The 16887-nt window shown below is 40.5% G+C and overlaps 1 protein-coding gene across 3 annotated transcripts in view; it reads right to left on the bottom strand.

Moving 5' to 3' along the window:
* The window catches only part of RHOT1 (ras homolog family member T1), a 1470459-nt gene that overhangs the window by 994267 nt on the left and 459305 nt on the right, over positions 1 to 16887 (bottom strand). For all 3 annotated transcript variants that reach the window (XM_044068049.1, XM_044068050.1, XM_044068051.1), the window contains exon 8: positions 9743 to 9844. In XM_044068049.1, coding sequence (XP_043923984.1) covers positions 9743 to 9844 — 102 coding nt within the window. The remainder of the gene's footprint in view (positions 1 to 9742; positions 9845 to 16887) is intronic.

Below are 16887 nucleotides of genomic sequence, written 5' to 3'. Positions count from 1 at the left end.
CTTTTCTTCTCAGATTTTTAAAAAGCTCTACAGACTGTTTTCCAAACAAAAGGTTATGGTCTAAGGGGGGCGTCCATAATCTTAGTTTTAAAAGTCTTCTGGAAAAGCTTGTAGGCGCAACCAAGAGTATTTGCGGAGGACAGAAGCAGAAGCTGCTGACCTGGCAGAAACCACTGCAGCATCATAACTGCACCTAATTAAATGCCTAGCTACCTGTGAAGCCAGAGACAAATTATATGTTATGTCTGATTGGTAGGGCAGTCAAGTGTGGCAGCCAGGAGATTAGTTGCTTTTGAGATAAGGTCCAGTGCATATTTAACCATGTTTGTATTGTAATTTACAGCACAGAAGGCCAGGGTGGAAGAGGTGTACACTTTACCAATCATGTCCATGGTTTTGCTGTTTTTATCAGTAGGCAAGAGATGCAGAGGGAAGTTTAGATTGCTTGTCTGGAGATACAGCAATAACTGCAGGGTCCGCCAAGTGGGGTTTGACTAAGAATTTTTGATTATCAGGAACCTTATAAAACCTGTATGGTCTTTTGGGTGCAGGTGGTTGAGAGTCTGGGTTTTTGGATGCAGAGGTAAAAGCATCCAGACAGGCAGATAAGACTGGTAAGATGGTTGAGGGGGAGGGAGACTCCACTTGAAGGAGTTCAAAATACCTTCTCTGGGTGTCAGTCATCTGGGTAGTGTCTCATTTTAAAGTACTCTTTTATCTTAGTTATTGTTTCACCAAAGGTAATATCCTCTGGTGGTGAGTCCCCTTCAACAGATTCCTCATCTGGTGAATAATATTCTAAAGGGGAGGCAATCTGGTATGTATAAGAAATAGACTCTTCACAAGAGTAGTAGTAAGGTTCTAGTCCCTCCTCTCCATCTTGGGTAGTCTGCAAGGGGAGAGAAATGGCAGAGGCAGGCCTAAGGCTGAGCACAGGTATAGTGGAGGGAGTAGAGCCTGTGGGCCTGAGGGCCATAAAGGCCTGTATCAGAGAGTTAGTGAAAGATTGCCAGTCAGGGACTCTTTCAGGGGTAGGAGTCAGATGTTTAGTTTTCTGTTTACGTTTAGTAGGCATTGGTTTGGGAGAAGGCCTAGGCTCAGAAGCTTCAGTCTCAGGAATAGGAGTATCCGAAGGCCGACAGACTTTCTGGTTCCCCCTCGACATCGGTAGGAACCGACATCTGGACCATCTCAGTGGATGCGCAGGCCGCAACTTCTGAAGCAGCTTACTCATTGGGAGCCAAAGTAGACTGTTCTGTCGGACATCCCTCAAGTCCTACATCGGAAGCTGGTGGGACATCCAATATCTTTTTTCCACAGTGGTTCAGTGGAAGCAGCTGATTCAGGGTCCATTCTAAGTGCAAGCTTTTTGAGATGCTGGTTCTCTAAATATAAATATGATGCGGCCAGATGGCTGTGGTGGGTCTTCGGTACGAAAGACTGGCAAATGGAACACGCAGTATAATCATGTTCCTTCCAAAGACAAAAGACGCAATGGTCGTGGGTATCCTTATGCAGTATCTGATGCCCACAATGGCATTTGCCCTTTTTAGCTGACATCGGCTAATATAAAATACAGCTAACCAAGCTCAAGCAAAAATAACGCAAGGTTTCCCCAACGGGGTACTTAACTTTTTAGAAGCCTTCTAGAGTAGGAACAAAGCAAACAATGTGATGTCGTCTGCAGCTGAAAAGTTCTAAGGTCTGTGCGTGCAGAAGTCACATTTAAGGTCCCTGGTTTATGGCCCTACGTGTGACATCCCATGTACCTACAGCAACCAGGCTTAAGATTTTGTATAGGAGCAGACGTCGGGTCGCCTGAGGTGTGAAATCCCACAGTAAGAATACTGCAACACAGGAATAGAACACCTGCAAGTACTCCTGAAAAGGCTACATATACACAAAAAAGCTGCAAATAACACTTATTCATCCAAGATCAGTTTGAGAGGTGGCAGGGTGGCCAAGATGCATCAGTGAATGGATTTCTGTACCGGAGTTATGACAGCAGAAAACAGTACCATAGCTCAAGACAGACAAGTTCAAAGAACCCATTAAAACAAAGGTGCATATGGATTTTTGTTTTGGAAGCTTCTTGCTAGAAAAAATAAATTCTTGCACTTCCAGCAGCAGTCATTAAAGGATCAAACATCCTACTGATCATTAACTATGACAATTGTTAGAAGAACCAATGGTACACGTATATCAGGTGGGGAGCCAAACTCTTCGGGGGGGGGGGGGGGCTGACTGCATTTTGTGTGTCTGGAAATCAGAGTCTAGTCAAGACACTTCAGCAACTCCCTTGGAGACCTGCAAAGCAGTCTACGTCTAAACCCCACTGTTCACCCCCTGAAAAATCAGGGCAGGCAAGAGAATTCCTGAATAGGAAGATGTGGAACTAGCAGTTTTCAGGGCAAACTGTCAACAAGACCAATGCCTGCAGGATCCTGTGGGACTGATGGGATCCCCCAAATATTTTTCACTCCACTGTGTATAGTCTTGTAGAAAACATGGGGGGGGGGGTCTGACCCAAGGCCTCTAACGTCTTCTGGTCTAAATAGATGTCCTACTTATCTACATCTACTTGCCAAGTCCTTTCTACATGTGGCACAGCATTCCCAGAAAGGCACAGTGTATTATCCAAAAGCAACAGACAACTGTGACTGGAAATTCATGGGTTGAACCTGTCTTCCACATACACCTGTCGGAACTGTTTTTCATTTTGAAGATGTCATGGACCTCTGAAAATTTAAAAATCCAAATGCTAAAAAAATACTGTCACAACCAAATCCAGTAACAGATTCAATATTGAAACAATTTAAAGCCAAATAAAGATGCACAAAACTGGATACTTATCTGGAAGTTGCTTAAACGGATCTGAAAGTACAGACTGATGGCTCATCTCTTCTTGCTACAAAAAATAAAAATAGCACAAACGTCTCCTTTTAGCGGAGTATCATCAGGCCAATTATCTTCAGTGAAGGACTAGCTACACTCGCAGGGGAGATCTGAAAAAGGTTTCCTAATGAAAGATGGACATTAGACTTCAGCAATATTCTCTTTCCATAGGAATTTCTACAGCAGTGATCTCTGATGAGCTTGACAGTACTCTTTTCCAATCTCATGGGTAGAGACATTTCTTTGTTCTACCTAAGATGGCTAAATAAATTCTCAGCCATTTTACTCAGGTCTCAGCAGTACTACAAGGGTCTGAGTGAAGCTATCCCACTCCTATTCCAATATAGTCATAAATGACGTGCATGCTACTCTGATTTGATAAGCACAGTTAATTTCACACAACTGTGCTGTACCAAACCTAACACTACAAGTGTTGACCTAAAAAAAAAAAGTTTTTTTTTTTTTTTTAAAACTATAGAATCTTGGTAGACGACTCATACCTCCAACTATCCCCCCCCCCCAAAAATGCTCCTTTTAGCCCCCAAATCACACCCACAAAACCTCTTCAACATTAAATTAATACAAAAATAGAAATAGTACCATATGCCGAGCTTTTAAGTATCATAATAGATAAAAACTTGAAATTTGATTACCATATTCAAGCAGCAGTGGGAAAAAACTCATCAAAAACAGCCTACTGCACAGATCCAAGACTTACCTCTCAAGTACAGCCTTGAAAACAGCAGCAAAAACATACTTAATCCCAGCACTACTATATGCCTCTCAAATCTTTGCTAACTTATAAAAAGCCTATACAACAAAATCTGAACAATGCTACAATGTTGTTGTGTCTTTCGGCTTATCCCGGTTAGGGGTCGCCACAGCGGAACTCCGGTCCGCTAATATTTGGTAGAGGATTTTTACGTGCCGAGTTACCAGCCCTGACGCACAACCTTCAACGAAGGCACGCCCATTCACACATGCCTCCACACAGAAGACGCTTTAGCTAAGAATTGAACGAGACAACGTCTTGCTGTGAGGCGACAATGCTACTGCAGCACCACTACCGAGGGTGAACAATGCTACAATAACATAGCAAAATTTGCCAATTCCTCATACAGAGCTTCCCTCTATTTGGCACTCGGTACCTAAACTAGATACAACTTCCACAAGTTCTCAGCTCAGAGTTACCCAAAAGAATTTATAACCTAAAAAGTACCCACCCCCTAAAAATATACTCTTCCAACTTCATCCAAGTTACACTTACACTCTAGACAAAAATGCTAGCCTCCATATACAAGTACCAAAACACAGCAGGAGATGCCCTCTACTCTAACCAGGTATCTAAAATCTGGAATTCTGTCCCTCTCTCCCTCAGAGAACTTGATGGCCTTCAAACCTTTAAACAAAACATTATCAAATGGAATCCTGGCAATGCTTAAGCACATCACCTAGATAAGTTGCAAGTTTTTTTTTTTTTTTTTTTTTTTACAAATAAAGTAATCTAGTAGTTCAAGGCAACAAAGAACAAAGACTATGGTGTAGGTAAAGTGGTCCTCCAAAAAATAAATCATAAAATATCACAGTCAAAGGAGGCAGCGGAACACAGCAGTAAAATTCAACAATTTAATCCGAGAACAAACAGTAAGCACTGCAAAAGCGCTTACTGTTTGTTCTACTGCTTGTTCTGGGATTAAATTCTTGAATTTTACTGCTGTGTTCCGCTGCCTCCTTTGACTGTGATATTGTATAATCTAGTAGTTCGCTTTAGACAACTTTTGTCAATAAAATATATTGTTTTCCTTATAGGACTCAAAAGGCAATACATCATTTATGTATACTGCTAATCAACTGCCATGTTTTTGTCATCTTGTCTGATCTGATGAACTATTATATTCCTGTCACCAAGCATGTAATATTTGTCCTTGTTTGATGCTTATAAACTGCTGTCATATACTTTTTCTGCATTTCTACCACCATGTATATAACTTTGTTAGTATTCAAAATGTGGAGCTTTTCTACCTGGGCTTTCCTAAAAGGGGTTATGCTATAACCAGACTATCCCAGTCACAACGTGATAAATACAATTTCTTAAGCTGAATCCTGACAATGGCACTGCTCTCAGACACCACAAGTTGAAAGGCAGAATATCTAAATTAATGAAGTGCAATACACAACCCACAAAACAAACAGTGAGGCACTCCCATCTGGGAATAAGGAGCAGAGAGAAAATTCGAACAAACATTGCCAGCAAAATGTGCATACAGAAACAGACGTGGTTCAAGCAGAAAGTCCCATTACTCAATTGTTTCCTTTTGAAAAGGAAAAAGCAGAAATGTTTACATACCAGTCAAACTACATCAACATCCTTAACGCAGAGTCCAATAGTCATAGAAGATGTGACAAAAGCAGGGAAGTGACAGCATGTTCAAACTTCAGACAGTTTTAATCAAACGTCTGCCACCTAACTGCAACTTCTGACTAAATGTAAAAGTTTTGGATTGCGCAGACAATACAGAAATATATTACCACTGGTTAAAAGATGCAATGAAACTAACCATAATCTTACATGACGTACAGCTAAATGTATGGGACCATCACAATCATTTACCCACTCTGGTACAAGAAGCATTCTGATCACAAAGAAACCCCTTAAAATTGTATCCACGTGGATAATTATTCATGGGTCACTCCAAAGGCTGTGCAATGGTAATGGAAGGGAGGGGGGGTTCATCAATGTAGAAATGAGAGCGTAGACTCAAATTCAACTCAGAACCAACACAAAAGCAGAGTTATCTCCATGAAATAGACAACCACAGTCAAAACACTGACAAAGATAAAACAAAATGTCCTATTTCACTAAGAAACTGGCACAGGCTTGGCTACTACAGCCAAGAACTTTCTGCATCATGTACACTGTTAAATGACAAATTTGGACGCTATATGGGTAAAATACATATCTTCCATCAGGCTTAACTGCTAAAACACCTGCACCTCAGGGTACCATGAATAGTACTCTGTCACTGAATTAGAATTTCCAGAAAGCATTTGCACAGCCTTTACAGCCTACATGCTAAAGATGAGAAACAATGAAATGAGCAGAATTTTGCACAGTGGGAAGATCCTGAGGTTATCAAAGAACAACATGACACGTTTGTCTTTGTAGTACACATTCAGCATTCCTCTAAACTAAGAAGAATTACTACTTTAGAAGTCAGACAGACCATCAAATACACCTACAGAAGAAAGTGTCATCTCACAAAACAGAATTTCTTGAAATACAAAGAAAGGAAAAAGTTATATACCAAAACTGGTATAATGAATCTATGGGTGATAAACCAAAGCAAAAGAAACTGATCTGTAAGATGAGCCATTTTGTTGCGGACCAATAATCTTCCTACTGCACCAATGTCAAATGAGACAACTCGTATCAACAAAAAATGTTCTACGCAAATGGAAAAATGCTACCAAGAAGGATGAGGGGAAAAATGCGTTTTGAAATAAGACCGATATGCATCCAAAGTTTATCTATTTGCTAGAAGTTCTAAGTAGATATGTTGGACAGCTCTAAAGACTTTCCATTAACTCCTTAGTTACTATTACCAATTTTGATTATTACTTCATAAAATGGTCTGGAAGTTTTACTCCATGGAAATTTGGTAAGCATGTTTTTAATTTTAAATAACAGAAATATCCATCATCAACAATTGGCCTCCTAGGAAGCAAAATGTGAAGGGTGACTCTAGGTAGAATGCTTCACTGCACAGATAGAACAAAAACATTCTCACCACTCTGCTGGTAGACGTGCATAATCTTGGAGGGCTATGCAGAAGGCACAAGGAAAAAACGTTTCCTTACCAGATGGAATCAATAGCGCTACACTTCTTAAAACCCATTTTTAGAAGTCTCTGAGGGTGAGATACGTAGACATCTCATTAAAATGTCTGCTAGTGAATATTACCCAAAAACAGACTGCCTACAGGTTAGCAGAATAAGACAGCAAATTTAGGCTGTGAAGATTCACATCATATAGTCAGCTGTGAAACATCAGACTGCAAATTCAAATAAAGGAGATTCAACCATTCTGTTCAATGCTCTAAAACTTGGATAATGGAAATTTACAGTAAAATTACAGTAAAGAAAAAGGATTTTTTAAGGCAGTTACTTTGACTTCTCGTTTTTGAGCACCTGTTTTTTTCTGATGCCTATTTGAAATGTCAAAGGGAGACAGATGCATGCAGAAGACCACTTTGTACAGAGAAAATTTCGCCAAAAATGTTTCTGCACTACACAATTACAGCTGTCTCTCTCTCCACGTAACAGTATAATTAAAAAAGAAAGTACACAAGCTTGTACATACATTAGATCAGTTTACATGTAGTTTTACGTATGTGAACTTGAGCCATCCTAAACCTAAGCTCACTGACATACAGGTTTGAGGCCCTGACAATGCCCCAAACTACTCAGATTTCATGAGTGATTCAAGCACTGGAGCAGCCAGCTGGAGAAGAATTGGGATTGAGCACCTACCTATTGCTCACCATCTCAGAAAGGGTGTAGGAATACTGCAGTACTCCTACAACAAGACCTCCAACCTAAACAGAAAAGCCAGGATTGCAGTACTGATATTAGGGTAGCTGCAAGTGCTAGCCTGTCAAGGTGTATGCAAGAACTCTTAGGCGAAATCTCAGGAGTGTACTAAAGTATGCATTCACACCGAGTCCAACCAACCTGGCTCTGCACTATACTTTCTGGCCAACACAGGAGCTAAGGAGTACATAAACGTTAACCCCTGGTGGGGGACTGCTGGTTCCCAGTTTTGCCTCCCTCGCTCTGGGACAATAAAAGTAGGAGCATGATGGTGAAAAAGAAAGGGAAAGACCAAAAAACATTTTGCCTTACATTGTAATTACTAAATTATTAATTACTTTTCAGATGTGTTGTGCTAACCAGAATCATGGCTATTAAAAAAATCATTACTAACAGTCCTCTTAAGAACCACAAGAATTTAAGAGCTTTCGTTCCATATTCAGAAGCCTTCTACAGAATGGAAATTTAAAAAAAAATCCATTAAATGCACTCTCATCACAAATCACAAAACAGAAAAGCATGTGATGCAATGTAATTTAATAGACCATCTTAAAAACCTGCACACACAAGAATATGTGAAACAATAAAATAATTTAGTATTGTTATTGGGAATCCTACTGTTTTTGTTTGGAATGGAAGAAATGAGGAATGTCAAGCCATACATGAGATATCTGGATGACATCTGTTTTACTGGGGGGGGGGGGGGTTTGAATTAACAACCTATTTTACAAGCTGAATTGTAATACTGATTATCTTGAACCGACCTTTCCCCATTCAGACACTACTATCAACTATTTACATGAAACAAATGGAAGAGTTGGGCCTGATTTTCTTCGTTAGCCAACTTTTTCAAATGTTTATATTTCAAGAGCCGCTGCCCTCCATGGCAGAAACGCAATTTATAGGGTAACTATTCAGGCCCTCACTGACCGTGTTCAATAAGCAGGAATTTGAGAAAGTTGAGATCCTTTAGAACATGTTAAATTTGAGTGGTCACCCAATCAATTTGATTCTGTTCTAAAAGAGGTCAGAGAAAAATCCCAATTTTAATATCCACTGATTGGAGTTATGAAGAATATGAAACCTTATGGTCCTATATCTGACAATAACTTCAGGAGAACCATGGTGTTAACATGCAACATTAACAGGACACATTTAAAAAAGTTAGACAAGAGCAGGAAAACAGCTTTTAACTCTGAAAAATTAAGAATTCTTGGGCAGGAATCAATTTGTGACTAAATAAAAGTATTGAGACAATACTGGATAAAGGTAGGAACAATAAAAGTGTGCAAACTGCAAGTTTTCCTGTTGTGTGTGGATCCTTGTATTCTAATGTCTGAATACCTTTCATCATCATGCCCCAGGCATGAATTATAAAGACTAATGGGGTAGTGTTTGCAGCTGCTTGGATGCCCTGCAATACATTTTATGTTGGCAAGACAGAGAATTGATTAGAAGAATATGAGAACATCTGTTTGGCATACCAAGACATGATGAAAAATGCCTTGTATACACATGCATTATTTTGCAATGAACTCAAAAAATGCTGCTTTTGAACTGTGGATAATGTTTTTGATGCACCTGGGAGAGGATGGTGGAAAAAAAGTGTCTTACCAAGAACTACTTTAGTAGATCAAATAAAATTCCACATGCCCCAGAGGATTAAATGAAAGCATCTATCTTACTAGCTTGTTAAACATAAGGGCAGGGGGACTATGATGTTAATAATGAAGTGTGCGCATTTTTTTTTTTTTTTTTTTTTTTTTAACACCAGTTTCTTGGGTACAAATGTTATACAAACGTTCCTTTACTGTTTATATATTCTTGTGCTTAGGGTTTTAAGATGTTCTCGTACTAATTATATTGCATCATATGACTTTCGCTTATTATGGGACTTGTGATGAGTGTTATTTAATGGACATGTTTTGGGGTTTCAATTATCATTCTAAACCTGGGATGAAAGCACTTAATAAAATTCTTGTGGTTCTTAAGATTATTAGTCTTTCTTTACCATCTTTATCTGCGTTGCACTGGGTTTTTCCAGCTGTTACAAAGTCATGACTATACAGGATCAACAGACTAATCTGCCTACTTGACTACTTCACCTACCTGACTAAATTGCAACAAAAAATGCATTTTCCTTCTGCAGGACACCAACAAGTAGCAATTCTACTATGCTATGCAGAGTCAGCTTAATATTCAGTTATTTTTGTGATTTATAACAAAATATTCAAAAGCATAAATTATATTAGAGTACCTCTTTTTCTTCTGGACAGTACAAAGGCCCCGTGGGATGTAAAACAGCCTTCTGTGCATAGTAGAAAAGCTCAGAGATATTTTTCAGGTTTTTTGCAGAACACTGTAGAAAGGACATAATTAGCTGTCTTATGACCAGTCAGCAAATCCTTGTGTCACACACAAGAGTTGAATTTAAAGACATCCTTGTAACTGTACAACAAACATTTTGATCATTTACATAACTATTACTTTAAAAAGATTTCTGTTCGATATATTGATTTAAAAAAAAAGCTTTACAAGTGATGTTTCTGTTGCATGATTGAATAATAAATAGTTCCTTAAAAAGAAAGAAAAAAAAACATTCAAAAAGTCATTTAAATGCAGAGACCTCTCTACTCAAACAGGCTCATCAGCAGCACATCACATTCTCTCTCTCTCTCATCAAAGCAGTACAACAGAGCTTCATCCCATCCCATTCCACAACAGCATATTTCAATAAAATATCTCTGCAAGAACAAATTATGTTATGAAAAGCCTATTTCTAAAAGTGGAAGGGTCATCAACAGACAGCCAAGGAGCATCACAAAACAAGTAGCATTGCTGAAGACCTCTAAAACTTAATATACTAAGAGTATACAAACGGCCACTTAGTGCAGCAGCTATTTCCCAGCTTAAACTGCATTCCTTCTCACACAAGCAACACCTAACACTGCTGCAAAAGCACCTGTAGCCAAGTGATGTTACATGCCTGAGTGATGCTGCTTTACCAGAAAGATCTGCAGCACATGGTTTTGAAGACATATGCAGCTCTTTTGCTGCCACCTTGTAGCTCTGCAGTAAAGTTTAAAAATATGGCTAGTACTAACACAAATATTGCTAGCAATGCTTTCAAAGAACTGCTGACATAAATAATTTCTTCTGTTGCTATAAATCAGTTACCTGGCACATTCTGTTTCTCGGTTTCCTAACCAAAGGCTATAAGCAAGTGTAGCCTCACAATATAACCGATTAAAGTAGGAATTAAAAAAAAATAAAAAGAGTGCATCCATTTAACAAACCTGCCATAACTGTAGAAGTTAAAAATATATATTCATTGATGAAGTACTGTCTCTTGGAATTCCTACCTGCAGGAGCCTGAAAGCCATACAAACTTCTACAGCTTTTCATCCTACTATGGTCTAAAAGACTCCCTTGCACACAACTTTTAGAACATCCATGGCATAAAGAGGTGTTAGCACCATCTTTGGACATTTTTGGGGGCCTAGCAGATGCTGGTTTGCTCCCAGAAGCAAGACTGACACATCAAAAGTGGTAGATCCCTCCCACACAAACCCTAAAATGCTGCCCCTTCAGGCTGCTACTGGACTCGGGCAGTAGTGTAGGAAAGTGCAAAAGCTAGGTGCTAACCCCAGTCCATAGGCATACTAATGACAGAAGAAGGGAGGATACTGGTGCTGCAACACTGAATACACAAATATCTACAATTAAGGTAAGCTCCTAACATAACTGCATCATGTTCTTCATGTAGTAATTGGCCTGTTGGAGGAGCAAAGGACACAAGACCCTGTAATAGTAAAACATGCCCTGACACTACAAAGTTGTAATGATTGACAAAAGTTGGCACTCCTAAAAATGGAGAACACTGACATCTGTGCAGCAACTAAGACCTGGTTCAAGGCTCCAGAGAGCACCCCTGCAATACCAAGCTACAACTCTTACCACATTTTTCGGCCACCAAACCAGGACCGAAACACTAAAGGTGGAGGAGTGTCCATATTCAGCAAAGCTATTCACACCTCCAGGCTAGTTGCCCAACACAATGCATCCGAAATTCTCCAGGTGCAACTAACACTAGGTAAAGACTGTAATCCAAATTGTAGCTTGCTAGATCCCCCACCATGCCCCAAGATTCTCACTACACCTTTTTAAACATACTGGAAAATATTAAGATACAACCAAACACCCTAACACTGGGTGACTTCAACTACCCTGCCATTAAGTGGGAAAACTACTCATGTACCAACACCTTTGCACAACGGTTCTTGGAATTCATAAATTCCAACTCCCTGGATCAACTAATCCATAGTCCCATTAGAGGCTCCAATATTCTGGACCTGGTCATTACCAACATAGGAAATCGATGCTCCACACCAGTGGTCACCACCTCGTTGGTTAGGTCTGACCATAAGCTAATCATCTCTGACATCCACATCCCACTCCCCAAGTAAGGAAACATCCGTAAAATTCTGCTCCAAGGCCAACTTCATGCTCCTCAAATCAGAAGTGAGGAACTTCATGACACCCATGCAGACGGGAACTGAAAGTTCGACTGCCGAATCCTACACATAAGCACTGTGCGAGAACATCCACTCGTGCATGAATCGTGCCATCCCAAATAGAACCAAGACGCTCTCCTCCAAAAAAAAAAAAAAAAAAAAAAGGAAGCCAATCTGGTGGTCCCATGTCAAACAAACTATACAACAGAAGGAAGAAACTGTTGCAAAAAAGAGGAAAATCCCAGGATGCAAAAAACTCCCCTACCAGTCTCCGTAAAAAGCTGAGATCCCTCATGAAATCGTTCAAAGCTAGTTACGAAAATAAAAATGCCAAAGATTCCAAAGACAACCATAAGGCATTCTATAGCTATGTCAAGAATCTAAATGTCAATGCTCAGATCTGCTCAGAGCTACAGCAAAATGGCATTAAATATACTGATCCCAAGGACATTGCCAATATCTTGGCAGATCGATTCAGTGCCAACTTAACCCCCCTCTTACCCCTAAAGGGACCATCTCAACATTGAAAGACTGCCAAATTCTGGTAATCACGGCTACACAAGTAAAAAACGCACTCTCCAAAGCTAAGAATACAGCATCCATGGGACCAGACGATATCCCGGGCTGTGTACTACATGAACTACAAAATGAACTGGCACCTAACCTAAGTGTCATGTTTAATTATAGCCTCACCTCAGTCTTCATGCTCACTGAGTGGTGCACAGCTACAGTTATCCCACTCCACAAGGGGGAATCCACCTTGGATACTGGGAACTACCATCCCATCAGTCTGACGAGCCTGACCTGCAAGGCCATGGAACATATCATGGAACTTTTAAACAAAGACATTGGACAGCTTCAAAAATTTGGACCCCACCCAGTTTGGGTTCGTGAACGGCAGATCATATTGCCTGAACTTGACTTCTTCAAATCAGTCTCCAGAGTGGTGGACAAGGGTAAGGTGGTCCACACAGCCTATCTGCACCTCGCCAAGGCCTTCAACACCATCCCCCACTCTGGAATCACAGATAAACTTACTAAGCTGGGCATAAATCCCTACGTCACTCGATGGGTTGCCAACTGGCTTACTGACAGAACCCACACTGTAAAAGTAGCAGACTCCAAATCCAGCTCCAGACAAGTGGAGTACCTCAGGGTTCAGTCCTGGGACCGCTCTTGTTTGGCATCTACTTCTCTGAAGTACAGGCCAACACTAAGGGACTCTGGCTAACAAAGTTTGCAGATGACTGCAAACTGGGAGCCATTATTAAATCCCCAATTGATATGGATATTCTACAAAAGGGCCTTACAGAAAAAGATGCTTGGTGCCAGAGCCATGGGCTCAAGCTCAACGCTTTGGGGAAAAAACATGCACCCATGAATTACCACAGAGGTGGCAGTACACTAAACACCGAAAGTGTGATAAGAGACTTAGGAACACAGATGGACAGTGGTCTCACCTTCGATAACCACATCACCACAACAGTCAGGAAAGCCTTCTATGTGGCAACACCTCATCACTAAGGGCTTTTCATACAGAAAAAAAGGAAGTTATTGTCCCACTGTACTCATCCCTCAATTGACCCATCGTAGAGTACAACACCCCATTTGGTATGCACCTCACAAGACATCTGCAACAAATGGAAAGGCCGCAGAAACACCTCACTAAAACAATCACAGGCCTAAAGCAGATGTTCTATGCTGACAGACTAAAAAAACTCCAGCTATACTGTCACATATCGTCTACTCAGAGGTGATCTCTGTTTAACATACAAGGCCATGTCAAACCCAGAGCTGTTGGACATGCTACACTAAAAGAAATCCCAATCCATCAGAGCCACATGCTCCAGGGACCTAAACCTTGTCATCACAATGAACAAAACATGCTGGAGGGATAGGTTCCTGACCCAGAGATTCCCCATACTCTGGAATAAACTGCCCATACATGTCAAGCAGAGCACCTCCTTGGCCCTCTTCAAAAGGAACTTTGACTGGATGGGAGATAGGAAATTTACCACGGGGATCACGTCAGTTGCCCTGCTAGACAGGGGTCCAGGGAAGTACATATTGTGGGAAGAAATAGCCAGGGAATTGTTATGGCTAGGCTTGTACTGGCCCTAGGGCCGATAGCCTAGTACCAACCTATGAACCTATAAGAAAACTAGGAAGCCATTTCCAAAACGGCCTGAGCAGTAGCCTCTCTTAGGAAAGCTGGGGTAATACATATGGGCCCTGTACAAGGAGCTCTGACAAAATCTGGGACAAGATTGCCATGGTGTGTGTGGAAGAAATGAAATGAGCTATCTATAGTGAAATGACTTGTTGCTGATGCATATAAAGGCATGCAATTCTGAAATGCAACTGAGGTCAAAGCTACCAGCAAATTAGTGTTGCAAGAAAAAGCAGCTGGCTTAAACGGAAACAAAAAAAAACATGAATTTTTTTCAAACACAAATCTGAGGTCCCATGGTAGAGTGAGTTTCTTTTTGGTGGTCTTAAATGGAGGAAATTCTTAAGGAGTGGTTTCACTGGCAACTGAAAGATGACAGGAGTCCACAGGCAGACAAAAAAAATGGCAGGCATGCGCCTTCAGAGAGGCATGAGAAACGTCAGTTTTGTAAAGATCTCACAGTTAAGTGAGAACCTGTGTCATCTGTGTTTGGCTTAAGATTTGTGGCAGCATCAATGGGAGAAAAACTTTTCCAGATTGCTATACAAGATTGCTGTGTTGGATTTCCTGGCCTGCCTCAAAATCTCAAGCACAGAACACGTGAGCCTGGAAGGGATACATGCTAGATCATCCACACTCTAGGCCTTAGTATCTCTAAATCAAGATGAATCACAGACCTCCTTGGACATGATCAAGGGGCAAAACACAAGGTTGTTGTTGTGTCTTTCGGATTTTCCCGGTTAGGGGTCGCCACAGCGGAACTCCGATCCGCTAATGATTGGCAGTAGATTTTTACGTGCCGACTTGCCGGGCCTGACGCACAACCTTCAACGACGGGACTTCCATTCACACGTCACCACATAGAAGACGCTCAGAATTGAACGGGACAACGTCGTACTGTGAGGCAACAACGCTACCGCAGCACCACCACCGCAGTCAAAGGTATGAAAGGAAAATAAACTTTTAGGGAACAGCATGATGAGACTAAAAAGTACAGACTTCAGTCTAAGAAAATGCAAATGAGAAATGCATTATCAGTGACCAGTTAGGACAGTTATGCTAGGGTTGTCTGCACATGGCTGAAATGCACTCCAGTGAAATATGAAATCAGATCAGTGTTATTGCTGGTGTTTTGTCATTATAGAGCCTCTTAGAGGAAATGCTGTGGAACAGGGTAAGGAAGTTTCTCCCCATCCTCGCTCATGTACAACCTCAGAGCTAGTATATCTAGAGATATAGGGATGTGGGGTGCAAGAGATTTGTTCCCCTGCAAAAAGCCTGTAATTGTGTAATACACAACGCTTTTTTTTCCCCACTAGAACACATTTCAGCTGAAGTTTAGTCAGTGTTGAGCCATCTATCTGTTATGCTACAAACAGCTATTATTGAAATGTACAACGGCCAGCCCTGTTCAATGCTTTAATTCCTTTAACTGCAAAAGGAGCTGGGGGGTATTGCTTTATGGGAAATTAGGTCTGCTGTAAAGCAGGATAAAATACAGCTGTGTAAAAACTTACCATAACAGCAGATCTCCTACAGATCAAGATTACAGAACTAATTATTGTGCTATCTTACCAAATAATCTGGGCAGCGTACCAAAGCCAAAACCTTCCATAAGGCAATACATCCAACATATGCCTATGTTTGCAGGTGTAAGGGTACATAACCAGATGTACAAGCATGAAACCTCGGACCATCTCTAAACCAGTAAAGCCAGTGGACACCAGACAGTGTCAAGACAAGATAAAATCTGTCAGCTAAAAGATGTAGGGACAAAAAACAGTGGTCCCATTTGCTTCAAAAGAAAAGGAAGAAAGGCATCAGAAATGGTGCGGCTCATCAGGTCAGGATAAAACAAGCGAGCATCATGGGTTCTTGCTCAAGCAGCTTTATTGTACAAAAACATCATAAACGAGGTTAAGTGACTAACGTATAAACAGATTAGCTATCGTGCACATGGATGTTAACATTCTGGCTACACCTTCAAAATGGCACTGAAGCTAACACATGCTTGGTATTTATATGCACACAGAGATCTTGGAAATGCTTCTTAAAGGTACAACACATCTGTTATTCTACCTCCTGTTTGAGAAAATGAGTTAAGACATTGTCACTGAAATTAATGAATATGCAATTTACACAAATTATTCTCATCATGCAATTATACAAAGCTGGATGCATACAATGGATATAAAAAGTGTACACACCCTTGTTAAAATGCCAGGTTTTTCTGATATAAAAAAAAATGAGACCACAATAAATCATTTCAAAACTTTTCCCACCTTTAATGTGACCTATAACCTGTACAATTCAATTGAAAAACAAATCTGTTAGGGGAAAAAATATGGTTCAAAGTAATTGCAATTTGTGAATAAGCTATCTCAAAGTAATGGCACTTTGTGAATAAACTGTTTTAAAGTAATGTCAGTTTGCGAATGTATTGGGCAGAAGCTCAGAGTGAGAAACACCTCAAAATAACTGCACTTTGTGAATAAACAGTACACAGCACACTGAAATTTCCCCAAAATGTCTGCACTTTGCCAAACAAGTCTGTATAGAGTGAGAGACGCTGTCTAATGGCGGCACTCTATGAACAGACACACCCAGGCACAAGAAACTTTTCGAAATGGCTTCATTTGACTGCACTTGCACATTTACACACTTTGAAATACTTCTAACAACTCTAGTTATGCTATTCAAGGCTTCAATAAATGCAAA

Source organism: Protopterus annectens, chromosome 4.part0, assembly GCF_019279795.1.
Source record: "Protopterus annectens isolate FY-2018-M chromosome 4.part0, PAN1.0, whole genome shotgun sequence".
Lineage (NCBI taxonomy): Eukaryota > Metazoa > Chordata > Ceratodontiformes > Protopteridae > Protopterus > Protopterus annectens.
This window is presented reverse-complemented; position numbering and strand designations above follow the sequence as displayed.